The sequence below is a fragment of the Denticeps clupeoides genome, chromosome 11 (genome assembly GCF_900700375.1).
Source record: "Denticeps clupeoides chromosome 11, fDenClu1.1, whole genome shotgun sequence".
Classification (NCBI taxonomy): domain Eukaryota; kingdom Metazoa; phylum Chordata; class Actinopteri; order Clupeiformes; family Denticipitidae; genus Denticeps; species Denticeps clupeoides.
Genome location: NC_041717.1, coordinates 11847615 through 11873573, shown reverse-complemented (window position 1 = coordinate 11873573; position 25959 = coordinate 11847615). Strand labels below are relative to the sequence as shown.

The 25959-nt window shown below is 47.0% G+C and overlaps 1 protein-coding gene across 13 annotated transcripts in view; it reads right to left on the bottom strand.

Moving 5' to 3' along the window:
• Positions 1-25959, bottom strand: part of pbx3b (pre-B-cell leukemia homeobox 3b) — a 69434-nt gene that overhangs the window by 12521 nt on the left and 30954 nt on the right. For 7 of the 13 annotated variants that reach the window (XM_028996074.1, XM_028996081.1, XM_028996071.1 and 4 more), the window contains exons 3-5: positions 4375-4616; positions 3040-3230; positions 1642-1777 (exon numbers count right to left, since the gene is read on the bottom strand). In XM_028996074.1, coding sequence (XP_028851907.1) covers positions 1642-1777; positions 3040-3230; positions 4375-4616 — 569 coding nt within the window. Of the gene's footprint in view, positions 1-369; positions 400-1641; positions 1778-3039; positions 3231-4374; positions 4617-25959 lie in introns of all 13 variants that reach the window. The other 6 variants (XM_028996069.1, XM_028996077.1, XM_028996073.1 and 3 more) reach the window with 1 other exon arrangement.

Genomic DNA, 25959 nt, shown 5'->3' with positions numbered 1-25959 from the left:
AAAATAAAAAAGGAAGTAAAATGAGCAAGTCATTGCAGTCCAAATGTGGGAATGACATAAAATAAAAAAATTAAAAAAGTAAGGTGTTAGTGGGACACAGTGTGCTGCTATGCAAACAAACATATCTGATTGATATATTTCAGAACATATAACACAATACACAGTCCACGTGTCCAGATGTGACCTAAACTGAACTCAGTCCAACTGTGTGTAGATGTGGTGTTCATTAGGACACATTTGTGTACACACACATTACATGAAATCAGAAGGTATAAAAAGAATGTAAAACAAATTATTAAAAAAAATAATAACAATAATAATAGATAAAACAAAACAAACAACAGTGGATCAGGAGAAGTCATGACATACCTGTGATACTGTGATGGTGCTTCCCACCCCCTGAAGGCAAAAAAGAACGGCTTTTACAGTATCTGACTCCGCACAGCCCCCACACCCACTCCCCACAGAGAAAATATCGAACATTTACCATTAACAAATCACAAAGACCTGAGGCTACTGCACTCTATGGAGACCAGAGGCCAATTGTCTGAAATTAGGACTAAGACTGACCACTGATGGAGGTAGTCAGGATGACTCGACAGATCACCTGTCTTGTCATCTACAACAGCAGCTCGCTACCCAGTCCTCGGCACCCAACAGCCCGGTTCCATGTAGCATTAAGCGGGTGATTCTCAAGAAAAACCTACTCATAGATGCCTCGCAACTTTGCCACAATTTCATTGTTGGAGAAGGCCAAAAGCACACCAAATTAGCACGAAATGTTAAAGTGACATTCTACTCTTTCGTGAGAATCACCCAGACCTTGTTTTCCAGGGGGCGACTTAACATATTGTGGTGGGTCCCGGGGACTGGGCTGGATGAGTTCGGTTTGTCTGTGGGGACAGGGTGAAGAGGGCACTGATGCCTTCAGGTGAACACTAGGGAGAGTGGGAAGGTCACTCTGGTGTACGACTGCAGTGTGTTGCATAAAAAATAAAGCCAGTGTGAGATGAACGAGATGATAGGGCTTTTGATGGAAAAACATCTGGACTACAGCTCTCACGTACACACATACACTCATACACAGGCACACACTCTTAATAATTCACACTTATTTGGCATGGATCTCATCCATCCACCCATCCATTGGAGCGGGGCTGAGCTCACAAGCGGCTGTCTGAGAGAGGCAAAGCCAGGCCTGCTCGCTCTTCACAGCTCAATCGACCTTCAGGGCTGATCGATCAGGCGGAGGAGACGCCGGTGGAGGATGGGATGAGTGTGAGGCAAGGGGGGAAAAAAAGGCTACAACTCCCAAACTCCCTGGGGCCACTGTGCTGAAGGACTCGGAGGTGTGTGCGAGTGAACCCCGACCTCAGCCCAAAGTGCCACTTAACTGGAGCTGGTGTTGCTACTCAACACAGAAGCTGATTAGAGGCCCTTACTGTTGTGTTAAGTCAGTGAGGTCAAACACTTCCAGTCACGGTGGCCCTCAGAGTTCGGTTAGCAGTGACACTAACCTTTCTGGTGACCCTGACATTTCTCCTCTTTTTTTACTGTTCCAGCCAGTGTGTGCGTGTGTGTGTGTGTGTGTGTGTGTGTGTGTGTGTGTGAGAGTGGGAGAGAGGTAGGATATCAGCTCACCTGTGATACTGTTATACTGCACTTCTTGGCCAGCTCTTCTTTGGCTTCTTCGCTGGGGTAGGGGTTGCTGAGGTGGGAGTAGAAATACTCGTTCAGGATTTCCGTGGCCTGCTTGCTGAAGTTTCTCCTTTTCCGTCTGGGGGAGCGGGGAGGGAAAAAGAAACGAGACAATTAATGAGACCGGCATAAAACGCGGCCATTTTGAGGCAATTGCAACAGTTGCGGCGTGTTGAAAATAACGAGCGGCACAGAAGACAGGACGCCGCTTACCGTCGCTCACTACCTCGCACAATTGACTTATTGGCCGGATGATGCCCAGTCCAAGCGTGTGATGCGTGGCGCTCAGTGTCGAGGACACACAGGCTGCGCTGAGTTGGCCAGAGCATTACAGAGATCAGGACACGCCCAGCTGAGCACTGTTCCTCGAGCCCGTCCGCCACTAATGAAGACCCTACACATCTCCCTCCACAGCGCGTTTTCGCCGTTTTTCCATCCACCCCACTCGCCCTCCTCCGCTTATCTCTCCCCTCCACCAACTGTTCGTGATCACGGGGTAATCTGGACCACCTGCTGCTGACCCCCGCCTCCTCGCCAGTCGCGAATGACTTCATTCCCGCTCCGAGTCGGCCTAACTGCTTTCAGGTGCTGCTGCCGGGGCCGCAGTGGAGCGCCTCCGGCCCCTCCTCCCTCGCTCCCGCTCCTCCTGGCTGGAGCGCCGCTCAGCTGCTAATGGAGCAGGGCTCCGCGCCGGAGGAGCTCACAGGTGCGGGAAGAAGGGTCGGAACAAGAGCCGGTCTGTGCGGCCGAAAGCAGCTTTTGTCTCGAGAAGGACATAAAGTGTGAATATTTCTGCTCAGTAATTACTCACATCACCAATAATAATATGCCAATAATCTATATACGTTACTTAAGAATGTTACGACCAACATTGTTTCACATTTACATGTACAGCATTTATCAGACGCCCTTATCCAGAGCGACTTACAACCAGTAGTTACAGGGACAGTCCCCCTGGAGACACTCAGGGTTAAGTGTCTTGCTCAGGGACACAATGGTAGTAAGTGGGATTTGAACCTGGGTCTCCTGGTTCATAGTAGAGTGTGTTACCCACTAGGCTACTACCACCACCCCTATGTGGTGGTAGCCTAATGGTGACTTATAATAACTTTTTATAAGTCACCATTCAATTCACAACAGTCATGGAAATTTTTATCCCAAAGAGATTATTATTATAGGCAACAGTATATAATACTGACAAGTACTCACAATATTCAAAATGGAAGTTTATTGAATGATAATGATATTTGATTGAATGTTCCAAGCAAGTATGCACACACACACACACACACACACACACACACTCACACACACTAGTCCAACGCAGAGACACGAACTGACCTGGCGTCGAGGAAGCGTGAGCGCAGGATCATGACTGCCTCACAGGTGCTCTGCTTCAGCTGCATCTGGATGGAGCTGAACTTGCGGTGGATGATGCCCACCATGCGCTCGATCTCTTTGGGGGAGATGGGCCGCGTGCGCGACTGCTCCCTCAGCAGGTTCATCACGTGGGTGGTGAACTCGTTACACGCCTGCGGAGAGATGCAAGACACCGACGGGACAAGGTCAAACTCGGGCTCTCGCCCAGGGTCATGGACGAGGTGCCTTGTGGATGAAAAAAGCTGAAGCTTGTTGGAGTTTATTATCAGCCAGTGGTGTTCAAGTTTTTGAACATTTTCATCATCAGCATGGGGTTCATTATTTGCACATGGCCTCCTCTGGAAGCCTTTTGAATCGAGTTCAAAGCACCTGCTCTGACTGTCGCGAAAATGAACAAACGAAATTTACGGCCGTGTATCTGCAACACCGCCGAGCACTTCAGCAGCTTAATAGGTGAAGTCATCTACGAATGCAAATGTTGATTTGCAATTTGGCACTTGCCCAGCGCCGGGGCGAATTTAAACAGCTTTTCGTTAAACCCGTACCGCATACATGATTAATTAGAATAACTCATTTAGCTAGTGCAACACTTTAGCTCATTACTCTGTGTAAAATTTGTTCAGTATTTACATTTGGATAATTAAAACCTTTGAATGCTCTTAAGAAAGATGCATTCACTCCAGGCTCGCGAATGCCCGGGAGTAAATTAGTCTCGTTTTAACCCCAGGGCTCTCTGAGCTGCTGGCATCCATACTGCATGATGCCGAAAATGCCACCATGGCCATTATTTCACAGTGCCAGACTTAAAAAAGATGTATTAAAATGTGCAAAAACTATGAAAGCTTTCAAATATTAAAATGTTAATAGTCTATTTCCATGCCGTGAATGAACAGGAATCTAAATCAAATCAATATTTGTTGTGACCGCCCTTCAGCATCATTACTTTGCGGCAACGTCTCCCCTTGTTAAAGCCACATCCAACATTTCATGTATATAAAATAGTTAGAAACTCGAATTCTTCCACCTTCCAGCCAAACCAACTGAACATAACATTGCAAATCCCATTGTTTCAAGAGTGTGCCGGAGACGACATTATGGTATTATTATCATTTCTCTACACCTATGAAAGGATTAGCTGGTTGCTAAGGTAGATGCTTTGTTTTTACTACTTTCATCTGGTGCTCCACAGACATATCGATTCATTAAAAAGTAAAAATTGCTCCTTTAGTAAAACGTACGGGGATCATGTATAGTTCTGATTAGTAGCTTGTTGACGTCGCTTCACTGTTTGCTCACCTGCTCATATTTCTCCAGCTCGGTGTGGTAGATTTGCCGGATCTGTGTGAGTTTGGCCCTGTAGTCCGAGTGCTCAATGGAGTTGTCCGACGCTCCGCCCGAAGCTGCGGCGGCGGCGGCCGCGGCCGCAGATCCGCCCCCTTTCTCCGGCCCGGACACGCCCTCCGCCAGCAGCATGTTGTCCAGCCGCATGAGCTGGGGGTCTGGAGGGTCTTCCTCTTGAGCCCCGCGGATACTCAGGCCTAACGGATGGCAGAAAGAGGAGAGGGAGAAGAATTCAGCCACGTCCGCGAAGGGCACGCAAAATGGCTACAAATCCGGGCCGTGTGAACGGTGCCTGATGGATGCCGCGTGCAGGATTGTCCAACATCTGTTTATGCGTTCAGTTGGGCTCAGATGAAATGCAGCTGTGTTCTGGACGCTGTCCAAGGCCTGGCGCACCTGAACGTCACGCTCAGACCCGCGGTGTGATGGTAAACATTAGCGGGGAAAGGGAAGAGCATGACGCAAGGATGCATACATGCTCTTCTTAGTGTGCATTTAAAAAGCACCCGGCGTGCCCAGGGCTGTCAGGGGAATTGGATAGCCCCTGGGTGAGGGTGCGGCGGGTGCAGCTTTGGCACCTCCTTTGTTTACGCGGTGTTTCTGGATCTGCCTCGGTCCTTTACACACCGCTGTGCACACACTCCCCGGGTTCAGGGAGCCGGACATGACAGCCACATCCAGACGCTGACAAATGTACAACGGCAAGCTGGCACTTCGCATTTCCACAAGGGTGCTAAACAGAGGAAAGTGCCATGTGTGAGTGTGAGCGGAACGTGTGTGTGTGTGTGTGTGTGTGCGTGTGTGTGTGTTTGTGTGCTGCACTGTAAACATAAGATGTGGAAAGAGGCCTGTCTTCATTTTGCATTTCAACTTTTAGTTATTGATTTATTTCACACAAGTCCTTCCTCAATCTATCTGCTCAATTTTTACATTTACGGCATTTATCAGCGCCCTTATCCAGAGGGACTTACAATCAGTAGTTACAGGGACAGTCCCCCCCCCCGGGCCAACTTAAGGTTAAGTGTCTTGCTCAGGGACACAATGGTAGTCAGTGGGATTGGAACCTGGGTCTTCTGGTCCATAGGCGAGTGTGTTACCCACTAGGCTACTACCACCCACCACCCATTTTTACACTTGAAGAGTATGCAATATGTATGAGTTTACATTAAAATCCAAATTATTATAACTATTTATACATTTGAGCACATATGTGTAATTATCACACAGGACATTGTTATACTATCACCACTGTGAGAAGAACAGAATTTTACTGTTCACTGTTATTATCGAAATTTAACGTCACTTTTATCAGAAATCCTACACTGCAAAAAGTAAATCACATCTTATGTACATAAACAGAAACTTTTATATAAAAAGTTAATATATATAGAGTTTCTGTTTATGTACATGCTTCGCCGTGATTCCCCATGAACCTGAAACTGGCTTCCTTTACTTCCTTTTCTCACCTTGTTAAAGCCACATCTACCATTGGACTGCGTATAAAAGAACAAGGACCATTAAAAGTAAAATGCTGTCTTTATTCTACGCTGATGCCTGTTATAATTACAGTGGAAATGCAAGGAGGTCCGTTCTCCAGGCCTGCTGGGGCAGACCACGGGCTTCTGGCTCCGTTATCAGGGCCGGCAGCTTTCGCTGGCTTTATTCTCCCCTCCTCCGTAGCCTATCTTTCCACGGATTCTAATTAGGCCCCATTCAACACACACACCTGCACCATTAGACAATGGAGCCACAGCTTCCAGTTTCCACGGCTTAATAAGGAAATGCGAAAAGCCGGCCGTTATGAATAACTACCAAAATAACGTCAAAGTCACTGGGACAAAAGTGAAGAAGAGAGATGAAAGATAAAATAAAGGGAAGGAACTGGGACATACGAGTGCGCCGAGTGCACTGGGCCTGCTCAAACATTATGATTAGCTGGGCCATTTGGATTCAATAATCTGCCGGCGATTCGGGGATTTTCAACAGTTCATTAAGGCTTCATTAAGATATGGTGAGCCCCTGAAATCTAAATAAGAAGATTAGTGGCTCCATTGTGCAGCAGAAAAGCCTGGCAATCATCAGCGAGGCTTTCTAGCCACCGCTGACCAACTGGCCACACGTGAAAACACACACACACACACACATGCCACTCATAGGAAAAAAGCCCACGAATGTACAAATGCACGCTCGCATTTCCACAAAACCGGAGGCCGCGGGATGACCAAGCGGCATAACAGACAACTAGACAAAACAAATAAACACAAAAACACATAAAAGCCAGGTTTGGGGTGGCCTACGAGTGCGCTCAATCAAGCACTTTGATGTACTGTATATTAGCTACTTCCCACACGGTGGCCATATTGTGATGTATTGATCTGGCCAATGCAGGGGCAGCGTTAACACTTCGCTTTGGCCCGGGCCGGGGGCCGCGCGGCTGTTGATATTAGACCACGGGGTGTAATGATGTGAGAGCCGAGGATGAATGGGGTCATTTGTGCGAGAGAGACGCTCAGCTGGAGCTGTTGGACAATGCTACGTCAGGTTAACACAGCCAAAGCCACATGGGGGACAATATGACCCTGTTCCGTTCCAAACCTCCATTCACCCGGAGCAGAGCGAGTGGCCAAATCCACACTTTCATAATCCTCAATGGCACAACATGCTTGGATAATAAGCCAGACGGCTACCGGAGCTGGCAGACGTAGCTATGTTTCTCTTTGGCCTTATTCTTTCCGAGAAGAAAAAAAAAACAGCATTGTTACAATCTGTATAAATACAGCATGGAAGATAAACTTGTCTGTGAATTATCCTCATGTTACTGGCTGATGGTTAGTCAGGATATCCACGACCATTTACCGGAATGATTTTCCTTGTTAAACGGTTTTTTTGTTTTTTTTACACTGCACTGTAAATATTATGTGACCTTAAGTTCAATGAACATAAATCATCACTTGTGTTCCAAATAATACTGCAAAAAAAAAACACTTTGTGTTCCTTTTCAACTCAAGTGATAACGCTTGTTCTATTACCTATGTCTAATGTGAAATGTGAAGAAAAACATCTGACTGCTGGCTGATTGATGCATTGGAGGTATAGGTATCAGAGTCTGAAAAGGTGAGTGTTCGACAGTGATTGACAGGTGTCTCCTCATGACATAGAACAAAGGATCCATTCCTTAAGGCCATGATTGGAACATACTTACGTTTACATTAAAGGCATTTGGCAGACGCCCTTATCCAGCACGACTTACAACGTGCTTCCATGTTACAATCAATGGAGTGATAACACATCTTTCACTGGCCTAAACTTTACATAAGGACAGTAACCGACAGACATAATCCCATTGATTTTGCATCTCAAGTAATTAATAACCTGATAATAAAAGCACAACATGGATTTATTGCATGAAAATGAATTCAGCTGATCCTTGACATGACATCTGACAGTAAAAAAACTAGTTTCAGATTCCCTCACTTTAAGCCTCTCCTTCGGGAAAGCGGCTATTAATATTTTGGATTTATCATTCTCTCCCTCCTTCCCCATAAGCCACCCTCCTCCTGTAATCCAGTTTTTCACTTAACAGGTTTCGGCGTGATTAGATCTCTCATTTGCGGTTTCTTCCAACTGAATCCGGCAGCTTTTGTCGTGGCTCTGTCTCTTGCAGAACGCTGTGCCTGATGCAATATTCGAGGCAATAAAACACAGAAGCTGGCGCATACTAAGTCACTCAGCGATCTCCGTCTGATGCAACATCGCAGGTATACACCGCCGAACGCAACCTCGGGCCTCTCCCCCCCGACTTCCGCCCCCGACTGGCCCGCATCGCTTCCATCTGATGTGTGGAATCAACCATTAAAATGCAACCTGTAGTGACAGAGGAAGCCCGGCTACCGTTCCGTCGGAAGCCCGCCTCTGATGCAATCCTTCAACGATGACAGCGAGAGGCCAAAGAGGGCTAGGCTGCCTGTGTCGAGCTCGGAGGGCCGCACCAAGTATATATATCTATTTTTTTTTTTTTTTTTTTGTAAAGGGCCTTGATGAAGTGAGCTACGGAGAGCAACAAAGCACCGAAGGAAGCAATCCATCCAGCCCTCAGTCCGTTTTCCCTTACCAGCTGTCAATGCCATCAACTTCACGCCGTTACGCCTCATTCCGGAGAGCCAGGAGCGCCCGCCGCAACCCTGTGTTGTTTTAATCACTGCCTACACAATGTTCTCGCGCACGTTTTCTACCAAGCACCGTTCTGCTGGACACAGATATTTCAAACTTACATGATGTGCTTGCTGAGGTGAGGGAATATGGTTTTTCACCATGAAATCGCGTCTTCCATACTGTCCTAAATTGTACTATTTTGAATACTTCTTTCTGTATATTAAGGAATTAAAAAGCTTTAATCGCTGATAATTGCTTTTCGTCATTTGAGTCAATGTAGGCCTGAAAACAACCAAAACCAGCTTTGGCACGGGCTAAATGGCCTTCATCTACCCCATTCATGTTGCCCGGCCTGTCATGGATCTTTTCCACGTCCCCCAAGTTCTCAAGCTACCCTGCTGAAGCCCCTTCACCCTTCGAACCCGACCCCCTCCCGAGCCTCCCTCTCCTGTCTGCAAGCTCCCGTAGTCTATTGACGGCCCGGCACATCTAACCGCATTGACCTGCCAAGGTCTCCCAAAGCAAACTAATCGAAATGGAATTTATTTCCTGTCAATACTTGTAAAGGTCATCTCTCGCAGAGCGGAACGCACTGTGCTTAGAGGAGCGCGTGGACGGAGGCCGGGGAGGAACCGAATCCCCGTCAGAATTAGCACACAGCCTCTTCATTCCTCTGCCTACATGCCAATTATGACAAGCAGATATTACCCCCCTCCCCCCAGAGACTATGCCGAGCAGACACACTGGCACAGAAAAGGGCTACACGCTCGTTCCTTGTCATCTGTGTCATTTCTTTTTTTTTTCTTCAAATTCCTCCTCTTTATTCGAAAAGGCGCTCGGATCTGTGAGTCCTCAGCTGCGAAGGCAGCGGAGTGGATCAAATTACCATTGAAAATCTTTTGTTCTGGCAAATAAAACATAAAGATTCCCTCCCGTTGATGTCCTTAAAGTCTTCTTTGTGAAGCTTGGCCTACATCCACATGGCACCGAGACGCTGGGAGAATGCCTGAGGGCTCTCGCTAGCATGTACAGTAATTAACATGCCATTAACACATTAATACACATTAGCTATTCCCAATGTTAATGGCAGGCTAATTACCATACCTGATAGTGCACTGAGGGAGGCTTCTCTTTTTTTCAGAGGCTAATTCTCTCTTGCAATTGACTGACTGAGCCAAAAGGAATCAGAGCAAAGTCAGGGGCTTTAAAACCTTTAAAACCTTGCTGTTTTTTCCCCTTAGCTGCGAGCGCGTGCTGTCGCGGGGACAAATTTCCTCGCGCCGTTCAACGCTGGCTTCCTTCCAGCCCCAAAAAGGCACAAACAAACTACACGTGCGTCTAAAACCAGCCATTTCACGTCTATACTACATTAAACAGAATAAACGGGACACAGCCCTGTCCCGTTTGTCCACAGTTGGTAAATTGAACTGCGTACTGGATTGAATTGCATTGTGGGTAATGCATTTAGACCACTCTCCAATGGTACAAAGTTTTGCAATTACTCAACTCATGTCAATGTGTGTACATACACAAGCATATGAGTGTGGAACGTGTGTGAATAATGGGGCAGGTTCTTGTCATGCCACAGCCAGCCAACAGTTGATTGTGGTGAAAAGAGTGGAGCTGATCTATAACTGTAATGTGACAAACCTCCTTGTTACTGCTAGTCAAAAAGGTCCCATTTGCAAAACAATCCAGTTTCAAACATGCATGAAAGTTTACAACATGAGAGGCAGAGCAGTCTTTCGATGTCAACCCTTCCATACCTACATATGGTGCATTGTGGGTAATGCAAATTACATGAAAAAACGTGAATCCGCATGAATCCATGTAGGAGTGTGACTGTGACCCTATCATACTGTAACCAATAACCAATAGATTCTGGTAAAAAGAGGCGGAGCTTATCTGAAACTGAAACTTGACAAACCTCCTCGTTTTCAGTTTTAAACATGCATAAACACTGGCCAGTGGCTGTATGGGTCCAAAATAATCCTTTTCTGATTTCCATTGATGATTTTGGTCGGCCAGCCCTTTTGTGACATGAGTTCGTTTTTCGTAGGACAGTTGCAACCTGTCAGGAGCTGTCCCCGCAGCATCACGTTCAGTGTCTGGGCCGCGGCGAGAAAGCAGCAAGAAAGAGACGGAGGTCCGTGGAGGGCAGCCGCCGAGATGGAGGCGGGGGGGAATCCCGGCACTGGAGAAGCGGGAGGTGGATGCTGATGATCTATCTCTGCCATGTGGGCTGAGTGATAAGCTAATCAGGCCGGCTGACAGTGACATGTAGACACTGGCTTAAAAAGCACACTACACACACTCCTCCCTGAAGCTAGGTTGAGGATTTTCCCATCATACACCAGGAACACGCTCCAAGTGGACAGAAGAGAGCGAGGGAGATGGTGGGAGAGGGAGGTGAGGAAAGATAGCAGCAGTCAGCGCGTCAGATCTCTTGTCAGTTCAGGTAGGCGTCTGTCCCTGGACGTTGATGTCCTGTCCTCTCCAAATCAAGACAAAACTCTGAAGGAATCTGGGGGAGAGGACAGGAGGAGGAGTGAAGGGGGGGACGGGGGAGGCATAGGGGGCCGAAAAGGAGAATCCAAACAAACATCTTTTTTTGCCAAGTGCACAAAAAAAGGGGGAAAAAAATTAATAACCCCGCCATTGTGGAAGTGACATTTGTGGGAAGTGACACGCAGCATGGGGAGTCCGTGGGGAGACGAGGATGAAGAGGCACAGCGACGGAAGGAGGGAGTCGGCTTGAACAAGGGGGCCTCTGTCACTGCCATGTGTAAGTGCGTGCGTGTGTGTGTGTGTGTGTGTGTGTGGGCTGATAGCCAAAAGCCTCAGTGGTCACTGGGCAGGCCTGGCAGCGGTCAGGGATGATGGCCAATCGGGCGGACAAGGCCCGGGCCATGGAGAACACACACATACACACACATACACAAAGACACACTGACCTGCCTGCTCCGCTGCAGCATGGGGTGGTGGCTTTTCACAGGGGTCACTGACATGGGCCGGGTTTGCCATTATTCAATCATTTGTTTGCCGGGTCGTATGAATGGGCCGACAGTCAACACAGCAAATTGTCTCGGTTGGCCAAACGCGCACCGGGAAAAGCCTTCCAAGCTTTCCTTTTTTTTCTCTCCTTCTACCCAGCTTGCGATCCACCACCTCGTCCACGTGCATTTTTTTTTCCGTTATTCGTTCATGTCTTATTAAGCGCGAGAACCTCAGTTTATGTAGAGGGGGGAAGACTGATTCTGTATTCACACCCCCAAGCAAATAATGCTAATGTGGATCCGAAAGCTCCTGCTAAAGCACCTGAAGGCGAGCAATCTCCCCGACACGCTTCTATCTGCCGCCGCTCCGTAATTAGCCAGAGGAGGCTGCATTAAAGCGGGTCATTCCTGAGCGCCACGTACCACATTACATGCATTCTAAAATTCTCATTTACCTGCTGTACATCTGTAACCTACATACGTATAAAGAAAAAAAAAATATATATATATATATATATATATATATATATTATAATTATTTGAATCATGATTTTTAAAGCGTTTAAAGCATATTGTGTAAAAAGTGTTTTTTTACGGTTTCACCCAGTTTATGGCGTACACACACAGCGCGCCATTGTACATGCATGAACTGTAGTATCCATTAGTTCCAGCACTAATGACGCTATCAGAGTTATTAATTCTACGTTTCCTCCTCTTCTGCAGCTTAAGGCAACAACTGTGAATTTACAAATGCGAGTGTGACTAATATATTCATGAGCGTGCCTTTGTGTGCACCATTGTACACCCATGGAACGCACTCTAGCGTCTGGAGGCGGGGGTCGGGCGGGCGGGGGGCTTCAGCCTCTCTGAAGTGCACCATTAACAGAAGAGAGCCGCTCCGACCTGCAGATTAAACATCACCCAGCGTTCCACAACAGCCTTGAGGAGGCGGCCTGCACGCTGCCAATTACGCAAGGAGACAAAGCTGCTCACACACACACACACACACACACAAAAAACGCTAAGGCGCCCGCTCGCCGCCAAGGTTATCCGGCAGAGGTGAGCCGCAGCGGAGTGAGGAGGCTCCAGAGCCCCCGAGGGCCAACGGAGGGGCCCTGCCGCGCACTCACCTCCACCTCCCTCAACGCGGAGTGACAGAAGCAGGCCAGAGACGAGGACGGGCAGGACAGGGGGAAGAGACCACCTTTTCCGCGCGGAAACACGCGCTTTGACCGCCGTGGCGTGTGTCGCGCCGCCGCCCGTGACTAATTTGCCAGCGAGGTAGGAGAATTACGCGGCGTGCACATTTTACACATCATTTAATGGATTAGAAGCGGGCCGTGGCCGATGGCTGTGTCCTCTTTTCCTCCCGCCCTCCCCTCCGTCGCTCCCTCGCTTCCCACAATCCACCACGGGTCCTCCCGCGTGCATCAACCTCCTCTTCGCGCACTCTCCCGCCGCCACATGTGGCCGAGGGAGCCACAGAAAGCCCATTTACCCCGGCCAGTTCAGAGAGAGAGAGAGAGAGAGAGAGAGAGAGAGGAGGGAGGGGAGGAAGAGACGCGTCCTGCTCACCTAATTACAGTAATTAACAGTTGCAGATTTAATTGGAAGGGATGGCATTAACCAGAGGAACATTCCGGCGGCGCGTTAGGGTTGGACCCTGGCGACGCGGGCCTTTGTCTCGGGCGAGGACCGGGCCTCGTTGACACGACACGTCAGGGCTTGTCAACACCATTGACATGCGCCCCGATAATTAGGCAGCAGGTTAATGAGAGCCACGCATGCAACGCAACGCACGCTCACAACAACAACACCGTCTAGCCTCGCCGGCCAGCGGGAGGCGTCTCGCTGCGCACGTTCACCTCCTCTTTCGTTACGTATGCAGGGGGCTTCGGCTCAGATAAATTGAACGATTACAGTTTTTTTTAACGGCGGCCAACTTTAGTTCAAGTGCACTCACAAAAATGTCCCCGTATTTTCACTCTCTCGCATTACATATAACGTATAAGACGTAACAAAACACTCGTTTTTCAGCGATATATCAATTTTTATTGATACGGTCCAAGGAACTGTGGTTATTTTGCCTCTTTTTAATTTGTGATGCAAAAAGTATTACAGGTACTGTGATAATTGCAAATGTAAAATTATTTTCACTATTTATTCCCCTGTTCTACTGAAACGTGACTATGTATAACAATATGAATCATATAGCTAGACCAATATTTACAGTATATTCCCTCAGCCTTTCTGCATTGTGATTTTACAATGTCACACCTTCTCCAATGTCTCATCCTACCTGTAAGAAACATGACATGAAGCATCCAATGTCATGAAAAGAGGGCGTAAGGAACAGCATAAAAGCCGTGCGTTACTATCACTTGTGTATCATTTCAGGAAGGAGCGCAGCGGTCCACGCGATTCCAGGTCAAACGCAGGACATGACGTCCAGTAAAAGGCCTCCCATCCGTCCTCAAAGAAGCTGGCACTTATGCTGTAAGTGCTGGCTGAGTTCGGAGGATCGCCTTTCAGCACGTGTTTGTGAAACTCCATACCCCTCTGGATAGCGCTGCCTTTTCATGTCCTGGGATTTATTGGAAGAAAGTCCATTGAGGGATTTTTTTTCACCTTTTCTTTTTGAGATGCATTTCTGGAAAGCCCAGCTGCTCCTTTACTGTTTCTCAGTGTCAGTTGGATATGGGCCTAGAAAAGAGGTTGGACCTTGCTGGTCTTCGGTCTGGAGGGCGATTAAAGCCGCCGCACATGAAAAACGAGAGGTCTCAGTCGTTTTTTTTTTTTAAGCTTTGGGTTAAGATGACACCCATGTTATACTGAGATGGGGGTGAAAAAAGTAAAATGCGGAGGAGCATAAACACTCTTTCTGGATTTGTGTGCAGCGTGGTGGTCAGTCTGATGCTCTTTTTCATTATTGACCTCGCCCTCTCTCTTCCCATGTGGTAAGGCCAAGAGGAGTGATGGCTGGTTCTCGAGGTTAGAATTCCTCTCCTTCACAGGCTGAGGGCAGGCATGAATAAGAATGTGGCTCTGGAATAAACTGCTCTGGCTCATTACTAATTAATCATTTCTCTTATTTGCATCATTGTACTTCTTGGTTGGGGATCTTCCTTCATCTTAAAAAAAAAGTGTGTTTTTGCACACTGTGCAGAAAAGAGAAGGTGGAAGGTTTTATTTTGCAGACTTACATGTGATGTGATATTACAACAGTGGGTCTCTGGGGGTAAAGTGTAACATTTTGGATGGCAGCAATGTGCTATGCACCATGACACCACATTCTACAGTCCCTTACAACATTTTCCTAAAGGTATTCCCTCGTTTTGATACTGGATGAAAACTGTCTAAGACATCTCTGCAAAACCTTCCACTGGTGTGGAGTTGGATAGAGTTCTGGAGACCGAGGGCCGCATATTATATTATTTTCCTCAACCATTCACAGAGGAGCGTCGAAAAATGCCTGTTCAAATTCAAATTCTCCCCTCATATAAGCAGACTTTTCCTTTGATTTGTCACCTGTCTGTGCATGTTTGCAACCCAAGCTGAATTAATATAAATGTATTACAGGCCCTGCGACTGGGCGTCACGTCTACGGCCAGTAAGGCAGCCCAATAAATATTGTGGTGAGATCTGGGCAGAGCGCCGCTGCCGTCCTGAGTGAAAACAGAGGTGAGCTGCTTCTTTTCAGGGCCCGAACCGCAAAATGACAGCAGCATTACGAGCCCTCGTACGTTCGGAGCAGCTTTTGCCACAAGCTGTATCTGTCAGCATTAAACACGCCCTCATTGGCCGCGTCACCAGGGTGCCCACGGCTCCAGAAGGAGCGCCCCTATTTACTCCGGCCGTGTGCCCCGGCTACTCATCTTTTGGCCCTCGCACCTCCTCCCCGCCTCTCACTCGAGTCTGCAGCAGGCCTCGCTGGGCGGAGGGGAGCGTTTTCTGTTTGCTGTCCAAATGGAAAGGCGATGACACGGGCCCATCAGGATGGAAAGGCCATTAAGCTAACCAAACAGCGGCCTAAAACAACTCTTACCTGATTACAGGTACATCAACCGCAGCAGGTTTTTTTTTTTTTTTTTTACCACTTAAATCAACACCACGACATTTGCACGAGGCAAATATTTTAGTAACCTTTTGAGAAGAAGGTGTGCCTTTTCATTCCACCTTTCTTTCTTTCTTTCTTTCTTCGTTGCTCCGACTGCTATCTTCATAGGATCTGTTTACAAATGGCCAGATTTCCACTGCAAATGGACTTGTACCGGGTTTCATGGGCTCAGCATGCACTTGCCGGCGATATTCCATCCCAAAGGCACACACACATATCTGACCTTCAGTCACCGTGCTGGGCTATGGCGTAATGCATTTCTCCTCTTTTTTTTTCCCCTCTTTCTCTCCATTTTCTTCAGCCTGCTCTAACAGCAACATTATGTATTAAAGCTTCATTCTGGGCCAAACACGCTGCGCTCCATACATCCTTCGTGGAAATCTGCAGAGACTACCAAGTGTCACTGCATAGCTCCACAGCAAAAGAAATAAGCTGCTCTCTTTTCTCCATCCATATCACATGGCGGCTGTGTATGCTGTACACCTCAAAAGGAAAATTGGAACCTGTGCGAATCCTCTGCCGCAAACGAAAGGCATTAAATATGCGGACCCCATAAATCCCGGCAGCCGCTGTGGGTCTGTGTACAAACCGCTGGCCCCGGATCAGGCCTCTCCGTCCGTCAAAGCGTGATGTGGCAGAGCTATCAGCGGGACGAAACAGGACGGTACGAACTGCTGATGAAGCAGCATTTCACTTGCCAGGGATCTGGAAGAGCATCCAGGCACTGCACAGCGCCAGGGTTAGTACGGCACGCCGTATTATATTATTACGGGTATTTTCCATCGGTTCAGCCGCACTGGTGCAATTTATAAACCCCCCCCCCACACACACACACATACACCACCCCTGCATCTAAAAAAAAATGTTTTTGTAAAGGGTTTAAAGATAAGCTTTCAACTTTTCTTCAAGTATTGACTGTAAAATCGTCATTTTTTGATTGATCTTGGCTAATAATATAATTAGTGATTGTGGATTTCAGACTCGTGTATATATGTATATTTCTTGCTGATATTTTACGTGATTTTTATACAGACGCTGTGACAGTTTTACTGGGATTAGCTATGATTCAAACTCGATATTAGTGATGCTGTAAAAGTGGCAACAATCAGGGTATGTTCTCAAGTTCACTAGAGCAAGCTGCGTAAAAACCCAGTCCCTAATGTGCATTAAGGTAACGGCCGCTGCAGAGGCTGGCTGGTGTCTCCGTCTTTTTTCCCGAGGCCTCCCAGGCACCCGTGTCAGAGCGCCAGCGTCTGAGTGGCCAAGAGGGACCACTTTAACCTTGAGGAGCGAAATCAAAGGTAGAGACGGCCTGGGGCTACAGGGGCACAATAGCAGGTGCTCAGATCGCCCACATCACCAACACTCCACTCCGTCCAGCAGATCGACCGGTATCAAGAGACGGTGCGCCGAGGCGTCTGGTGGATGCTGATGGAACGTTCGCTGCAGCGACTCAGTGAACCTCTGTGGCATCAACGGTGAAATTACTGTTCAAATGGCACCATCATCACACAGATAATGTTGATGTATGAGAGCGGATCGATGGACTCTGGCGGGCGCCTCGACTTCAAAGTCAGGTCTTATGTAAGGTGGACGAGAACCTACAAAGTGCTATCTCCGGCAGCTCATTATGGTCACTCCTTTTGGCCGGACTTATGAATTCATCCTGTGTAATCTGCCGCCGCTCGGCCGAACTGGGAGGGAATGCGGGGGGCAATTATTTTTTATCTCGGAGGATGGGTAATCTGTGATCAGTGAAGATCAAGGGGAGCTTGGAGAAGACGGCCAGCAATTAAATGAGTTCAGAGGCGCCGTTCCATCCAAACGTCTGGCACTTGATTTTTATATGTAAAAACACTTGGGTTTTTATATATAAAAATCAAGGTTTTTTTTTTCATGCTCGTTTCTACTTTTCTAGCACTGCAGTCAGGCACCAAGGTCAAATACATTCACGACGGAAAAAGTTTACCAACCAAATACAGAGAAGCCAGGAAAAAAAAAAGCTTTTATAGGTAATGTCACCTGTCATATATCACTCCAGTCGGTCTGCTTTTAATGGCCAATGTAAGTGCATCTGTGTGTGTGTGTGTGTGTGTGTGTGTGTGTGCATGCTCATATGTTTTTACAGCATGTGTGCACCAGCACCCCTGTGAACTCCATTAATGCAGGTTGCGGCCTTAAACCTCCAGCTAGGCTTTGTGTAGGTGAAGCTCAGCCAATGCACTTGGAGCGGCGCTCTGTTTCACGTCGGCAGAAAGAATGAGAATTAAAAAAAAAAAAAAACATGAAAACTCTGTTCACACACACTGTGGAATTGCAATAAAGACGGGCAAAAAGACAGACAAACCACCCGGCTACCTTTAAATCACTTCAATTTCTACTTCCCAAGCATAATTTAATCTTTTTTTTTGTCAACATGTGACAATTACTTCATCACAGCATAATGACGGATTAAAAAGTTGTCAAATTAAATATTAAAGAGGTCTGCAGGCGTTTGCCGAACGTGTCGGAGGAATAACAAAGGGAAGGGGGGACGAAATGAGGGCTCCTATATGCATATTTTATACCATGGGGACCGAATACATACATTTTCCTCCGGGCCACCAACGTGGTAATAAAAAGACTGTGGTCTATAGATGTGACTCTGCCACGCTGTGCAGTTAATATCAGTGAGAAATTGCTTTTACACGCCGGTGTCAAAAGGAATAGGGCTGTGTATGATCTCGCGGAACAAAGATTAGCATTTATTCTAGGTGAGCGGGTGTTTTGCTAATGGGTTTTGTGATTTTTGCTGTAGGGATAGAAAAGGAAGAAAAGAAAAGGCCGGTCCTCTTTCATGAGCATTGAATAAGCTTTCATCGAAAGTGTGGTTAACAGCGTTTAGTTTTTCAATAACCACAGAGACGTGTTCAAATAACGACGGGAGGGAAGAAAGAAATGAAGGAAAGTGCCCTGGTGGAATATTCCCTTTTTTTGTAGAGAGAAAGCTGCAATTATGGCTCGGCACTTTTGGGTGGATTAAAACAAGCGCCACAAAAGCCCAATGGGCTGGACGGCGGAGGGTTAAGTCTTTACAATAGGTGGCGAGAATTCTGTGTTATCGTTCCGCCGCAGCAGCCCCGTCATTGATTCTCTGAAACAATATCTAATCAATGGGCTAAAAAAAGTCTCTTCCTTGCACAGTTTCCAATGTAGATTTCATTTATTTCCAACTTAATTAAACTCCTTCCTGGATGAATAAGAGCCATCTTTGTAATGAGCTTATGGGCTCCTCCTGCACTGATGGACCACCAACATTTGGGCTCCAAGCTGAAATAGCGTGTGTTGCACTGTCGCTTAGACATGCAGAAAATGTATAACTTTATAACTTTATAAGGTTTTCTATATATATATATAGAGAGAGAGAGAGAGAGAGAGATAGATAGATAGATAGATAGATAGATAGATAGATAGATAGATAGATAGATAGATAGATAGATAGATAGATAGATAGATAGATAGATTTAAATGTATATTTTATATTGTTATATATTATTTAATATATATTACAATTTTTATTGTTTTTTACTTTTGTACAGTGGAAATGTAGAGGTGCACAGGCATAATTCCATTATATTTAAGATTTGTGTTGCAACCTTGCAGCTGATTGCTTTAGTGACGCTGGTTGAAGCGGGACCAGCACAGAGAATCACTGGAACCGTTTGCCACATGTGGGTCTTGGCACAGGGTTACACAGCCTCTCAGGAGGACGGCTGTGTATATATGAGCAGATGTGCCAGGGTGGCACAGTGCTGCCACAGCAGACTGGTCACGCTGGCCATCTAGTACAACGGAGTGTCTTCCCAACAGCTGGGTCGCATTCTGCATGCGCTGGCAATGCGCTGGCGCCCGTCTCCGAGGCAACCAAGGCACATCTGATGCCGGTCTGGAGCTAATGCCATGCGCACGCTGTTCGGTGATGGCCGGGATAGCTCAGAGGCGATGGGCAACGCAAAGAGCGCAGACTTCATCCCTCTGACTGACACGAACCCATCAGAGCCACACCAGGATATCTCTGTTCTGATTGGGCCTTCCTTTCGTATTTTTTTGCAGCTTCATCCAGCTGCTGACGGCCGCCCTGCTTGACAGCAATCAGGGAGCTGGGAACATCTATCTGCGCGCAAGACTTTTTATTTTACCTCTTCCTTCCGGCCGTTCTCTCCGTCTGCGTTTTCCTGACTCAGTTGTTTTTATTTAATAAACTGTGTGAATTCATCGACGGCATTTAGACGGCAAGAAATAAATGTGACAAAATCCAAAACCTTCATTCCCATCTCACTCCAGGAATCTCAAGCCACGTGACAATGCTAATGGTCACAGTGTGTCATGTGACCACAAACGGTTTGTGACGCCACGCTTTACAGAAGGATGAATACGTATGTGTCCAAGCTGCATCTTCAACAATGACGATGATGAAAGTCAAATACACAATGTAGAACAAATGTATAGGCTCCAATGCTAGTTAGAATTTTAATTTTATATATATATATATATATATATATATATATATATATTTTTTTTATAGAAAGCAGCCTTGCAGTCAGACTTGGTCACTCGGAGACACCACTGAGTCAAGGGTGCCATGTGATTAATTCATCATCACAGTGATTAAGTGCTGAGACTAAGTAAATAAATAAAATAGTACAGCTTATGTTTAAGGGCATCCATTATTTAGTAGTCTCTGAGATCTTCAGTCTCATCAGCTCTGCTGAGCCATTAACGTGGATAGCCTGCCAATATGTTCTGCTTCCATATTTAGATGTGATTTTCTCTCTTTATTTAATACTATTATGAATTGCTGTTTTGGTGGCGCCGCAGCAGTGCTTTTGATGTGAGAGGTGCCATGATTGGTGTGTGCCACAGATGCTGCTGCTGCTGCTGGAAGAAATGAAGCTACATTTTCAAGAGTGATTGCAGCCTTCTGCTCATAAAAGCGGATGCACCGCCAGCGACGTGTTCTCTCGACTTCCACTTTCATTGTGAAGCCCTAATATAGTTCAACAGACACACACACACATATACACACGTGAAAAAAAAAGCCCCAAGGGGCTTACTTCATCTGATTATTATGACTGGACGGGACCGGGCGTCCAGGGGGACTGCACATGCTTAGCTCCCTGGACATCCCACAGCGCTGGCTGATTGTTCCCCGTCTTTCTCTCCCTTGTGCTCTCTGGCCCTCTGTGCCTGGCCCCTGCCTGGGCCACAGATTAAGTGACTTGATCCTGCAAACATCTAAGGAATTCAGGCCTACAAAGGGGGTCAGACAGAGGCCAGAGGGATAGCCTTACAGCCCCCCGTCTCCAGCGCTGCTCTGCTGCCTCCCCCGACTGGGCCCCGCCTCCACAGCTACAGCCACAAGTTCCCTGGCCTTCGAAAGCCACCAGCGCTACCTGTGCTTCTATCTGTGACAGCTTGAAGTTGGAATCAAAAATTGTTGGTGATTGGCTGCAAATATCCCAGATGTAATTGTAACATGATACTGTCAAAAAGTCCACAAATCTCTAACCCACTTAATCAACATTTACATTTACAGCATTTATCAGACGCCCTTATCCAGAGCGACTTACAATCAGTAGTTACAGGGACACAATGGTAGTAAGTGGGATTTGAACCTGGGTCTTCTGGTTCATAGGTGAATGTGTAATCCACTAGGCTACTACCACCCTTCAATCAAGAGATCAGGAGATTATCAAGAGATTATAACACAGCATTTATGTGACCGGGATACTCTCATCATGGTTTTGGATTTGTTTGCTCGGAACCCTGCAGCATCACTGCCCCGGAACAGATTTAGAGGAGTTGGCGTGTGCAGGCGGCCGCCTCATTTATTTCACATATCTGGAGGAGTCGTCACGTTCGCCACGCAACATGCTGACCTTGTCAGTCTGGTGCAGTCTCAGCACCCCCTCTTTCGCGCTCGTGTATATCCGGGCTCATTGCGCAGGTAGGCTCCTGTTACTGCCCAATACTGAATGAGCTCTCCTGTCTACTAAACAAAGAAACAGGATAGACCTCTGTGTCTGATATGTATCAATATCAGGATATCTCATTATTAGGCTTCATGTGATACACTGTGACGTCTAACCAAAAAAGTTGGCGGACTGACAATGAACTACATTTTTTGGTGTAGCAAAAATGGTTACAAACTGGGGGGTAATTATTACAATGCAGAACGTCTGACATTGTTTTAAAAAAAGTAATTTTGTGTGGAAAAAACTGTTCAGATTTAATATTTAAACATGTTTATTAAGCATTAGCTTGAGAACAGAATGTGTAAATGCCTAATAATCTCATCAGTTGCAGTGGAATTTTTGAAAAGGGGCGCGTCAAGCGAGGCACGTTCCTGTCATTCCCGCTCCTCGGCAGCGGACAGTGAAGCAGGAAGGGTTCATATCACAGCTGGGTGCCTCCCGCAACAACTTTAATGTCCTTCATCAGTAATCCCACATCCACATGCATGTGTACCGTCACTTATCACAATGGTGGGCCCAGAGTCCGGCCAGGCTTATGTCGTTTGAACGGAACAGAAGATCCTGCGGTGAAGCCGTTTGGATGCTACAGAGTGGACACAGAGTCGAATATTTAATCGGAAAAAAACTGGCAGCATTTGGTGAGACGCGCGTGGGTGTTTTATAATGCGAGCCGGTCACGAGGGAAGAAAGGTTAAGTTCATTAACGTATTCACCCGACAGAGGGGGGATATATGCATGGCTCACTCCCAGGGACTGGCATATAAATGAGTATTCCAAATAACAGCGTAATTGGAAGCAACAGCAGCGGAAAGGAGTGGAAATTCGCAGAGGCAGGCATGGCAAAGCGCAAATGAGTTCTGAAACGTTACGGGGAGCGCGGCGCCCCCCCTCCCCCATTCAAACTCAAACAATCCCACAATGCAACACTCCCTAACTTTATATATCAACTTATTTTCTCCCTTGGAAGGAGAATCAAGCAGCAACTGTGCAAGACAGAGTGTTTGAGATTTTGTGCGTGTGTGTGTGTGTGTGTGTGTGTGTGTGCGTGTGTGTGCAGACAGTGAGAGTTAATGGGTTTGTTTTTCATCGAGACTCATGATGCAGGCACATCTCTCTCTCTGCCACATCAGATGAGTCAGGAGGTGACAGAGTTGGGTTCCTCACTGGTAAAGATGTACAGCTCACCTGATTACATATGAAATAAATGACACAATTCATACTGCTTTCACTGTCATTTATATATTTAGGCCAATTAGGAATCCAGATCACTTGAAGAAAACTGGATAAATGAATTATGAAAATAAAGTTCCAAAAAAAAAAAAAAAACAGTAAAACTTTCAAACAAAAGAGAAGTTTTAATTTTCAGGAGAACTTGAATGGAAAAGAGCGGCGGGGATAAAACCAAAAACCAACCGTGGATCAACTCAAGTGAGTCTTTTCCCGAAGTGAGCAGCACACATCAGGAGAGGGGAATGCTGGGTAACTGTCAGCATCTGGGTCGCCACACACCACGTCCACTGCTGCCAACCCCGTCCGAACTGGCATGACCGCCGCCGCTCATGCCACCTCGGCCATTCCAGCAATGCTGAGTGCCACGTTTGCCCGAGCCCCTCAATCCCCCTTTCTTTTTTTTTCCAAGGCACAGGCTTCTCCAGCTGCAGCTTAATTTCCTGTGACTTGCCTAATTACTGTAATTAAGGATTAATTGCCATTAATTATTCACACATAAGCTCATCGCAAATCATGGGGTAAATGTCTTCTGAAAGCTGCCATACAAGCCATGTATAAACACACAGGGATCCTCCAGGCTGCTGAATCTATCATTGAGGCCTCCGGCTCAGCCTCCTCAGCCCCTGAGGACCGCCCACCAAGACACCCTGAAACCTGCACCCGTCACGGGAGTGCCGCACTTTACGAGTCGTTAATGACACTCGTAACCTCCTGCACAAAGATCAAGTACAGTGCACATTCTGAGATTTCCACAAAAACCTTTTTATTTCATCACATTAGGCATAGAATCATATCACAACAAACCGAGAATTGACATGTCCAGGCAAATCACTGAACTGTAAAGTGTAAAGTCTGCATTTAACCATCACCCTTAGTGAGCAGTGGGCAGCCATGACAGCGTGTGGGGACGGTGCTTTGCATAGTGGCACCTCAGTGGCACCTTGGCGGCCCGGGATTCGAACCGGCAACCTTCTGATTACGGGGCCGCTTCCTTAACCGATGGGGTGTGAGTGACAAAATCTCATCTTACAACAAAATCTCATCCAATGTCAAAAACTTTTTTTAGCAAATAATGAGTCTAATACAAATCCTAAATCAGTCATTAAAGTTGAGCCAGCAATAATGTTAATACAAAGAAAAACAATGTTATGACTGTATAGTAAAAACGACAAGTGTAGCAAATCACATTGAGTTAATAAAAGTTCTATTTTGATTTTATTTTTTTTTAGTTTTAGCAAAAAGTTTTTCATTTCATACTCACTCTAATTTTATTGACCTCTTGCCGAGTTTAAGTTATGAGACTTGTGTCTAAAGAAGCAAAAAAAAACCTAGGCAGCTGGCCAACTGGAAAAGCACACTGCACGACAGACGAAAAACTGGGCTGAGCGCAACATCGGCCGGGAATTTACACCGAACCGTCATCCACAAGGTTACTCCGCGCACGCGGACAAGAATTATCAGCGTGGGACACACGGGGCCCGGCTTAAATTACCTCCATTTGTCCTGAAGGCCTGAAGTCTTCTGGAAAAGTGGAGGGCTGCAGATGGGGGTCAAGCTGAACCCCCCCCCCGCCGCCTCTCTTTCCACACACCCCCCCCCCCACACACACACACACACACACCCCGTTCCCTCCCAGTCTCTGTCTCCTGACATGAGCATATACCACACTATGACGCTTATCCAATCGATCGGACCCTCGCATCACCTCCACGCGGACAAAAAATCTCAAGCCCCCTTAGCACTTCCGAGCCAATAGGTTTAAAAGCTCATGCTTCATAAAACCTTGATAATGGCCATCATGTAAAATCTGCTGAATATGAAATGCCTGTGGAGGAGGGGGGGTGGCACACAAACAGTATTTAAAAAGCCGACACTTTTACGGGGCCCTTAATCGAATCCCCCTATTCGGTTAGGCTTGGTTTTTGGCGGAGAGCCTGTAGAATGTAGAAGATGGGGAGGGGGGGGGGCGGGAAAAGAAGACAAACTGTCCGGGCTCTTTGCTGGGGCTCCACAAAACTTCTCGGCCCTCTGAAGAACTCAGTCATAATACACAAGACTGACAATTACGCGGATAAGAGGGGGGAGGAAACGAGAGAAAAGCAGTCTTAAGATGCAGACGGGGACTTCCAAAATTGATGCCCGAGAGAGAGTGAGGGGGGGGGGGGGGTGAAAAAGGGAGGGCGAGCGAGAAAGAGGCACTAATTGTTCTGCTGAAGCCTTCTGCAGAGCAGATTAATGCGGGAAACATTTTCATTTGGGTACATAAGTTTGTTTGTCTGATTTAAACATTTATGCTAATGGACCTTCTGCCAGCTCCTTAATGCTCTACACATGGGTGTAAACAGCTAGCGAGCAGATCCATCACGCGGCCATCCTCGCTCCCATTCGCCGCCGCAAACGAGGGCCCCTCCGCCGCCGCCGCCGCCCTCTCTCTCTCTCTCTCTCTCTCTCTCTCTCTCTCGGTAGACAAACTGGGCCAGCGAGGCTCCCCGGCGCAGCCGGCGAGCGCGAAAACACGCGCCGGCGGAATTTCATAACATCAGCATTACTGCCCTGCGCCTCTTCTGTGAATTTATGGAGCACGAGTCGCTTTATGCGTGTTTGCTTCTTTATTTATTTGTTCTTAAACGCATTGCTGAGATTGATCCAATTCGGACTATTGCAGTCGTCCAGCCTACTTAGATTCGCCTACGGAAACTTCCGGCGATGTCGGAAAATGCAACAAATCTGGAGCTGCACACTTTAAACGCACCAGAATTTGGGTGGAACGTTGCCGGAGCCGCGATCCCCGAAGACGTGTTTAATTGACAACGGTGCAAATGTCGCTGCTTAGCATTCAAGACAATTGTGTGAAAGTGTTCTTTGCCAGTGACATTAGTTTAGCATGTATCTGTGTGTGAAGGTGTGTGTAAGTGCAACCCCCCCCCCCCCCCCCCCCCCACACACACACACACACACACACACAATTCCCCTTTCTGACACTTCACAGCGTGTGCAGAGTGTCACCGTTACTGCCGTCTAATTGATGCTT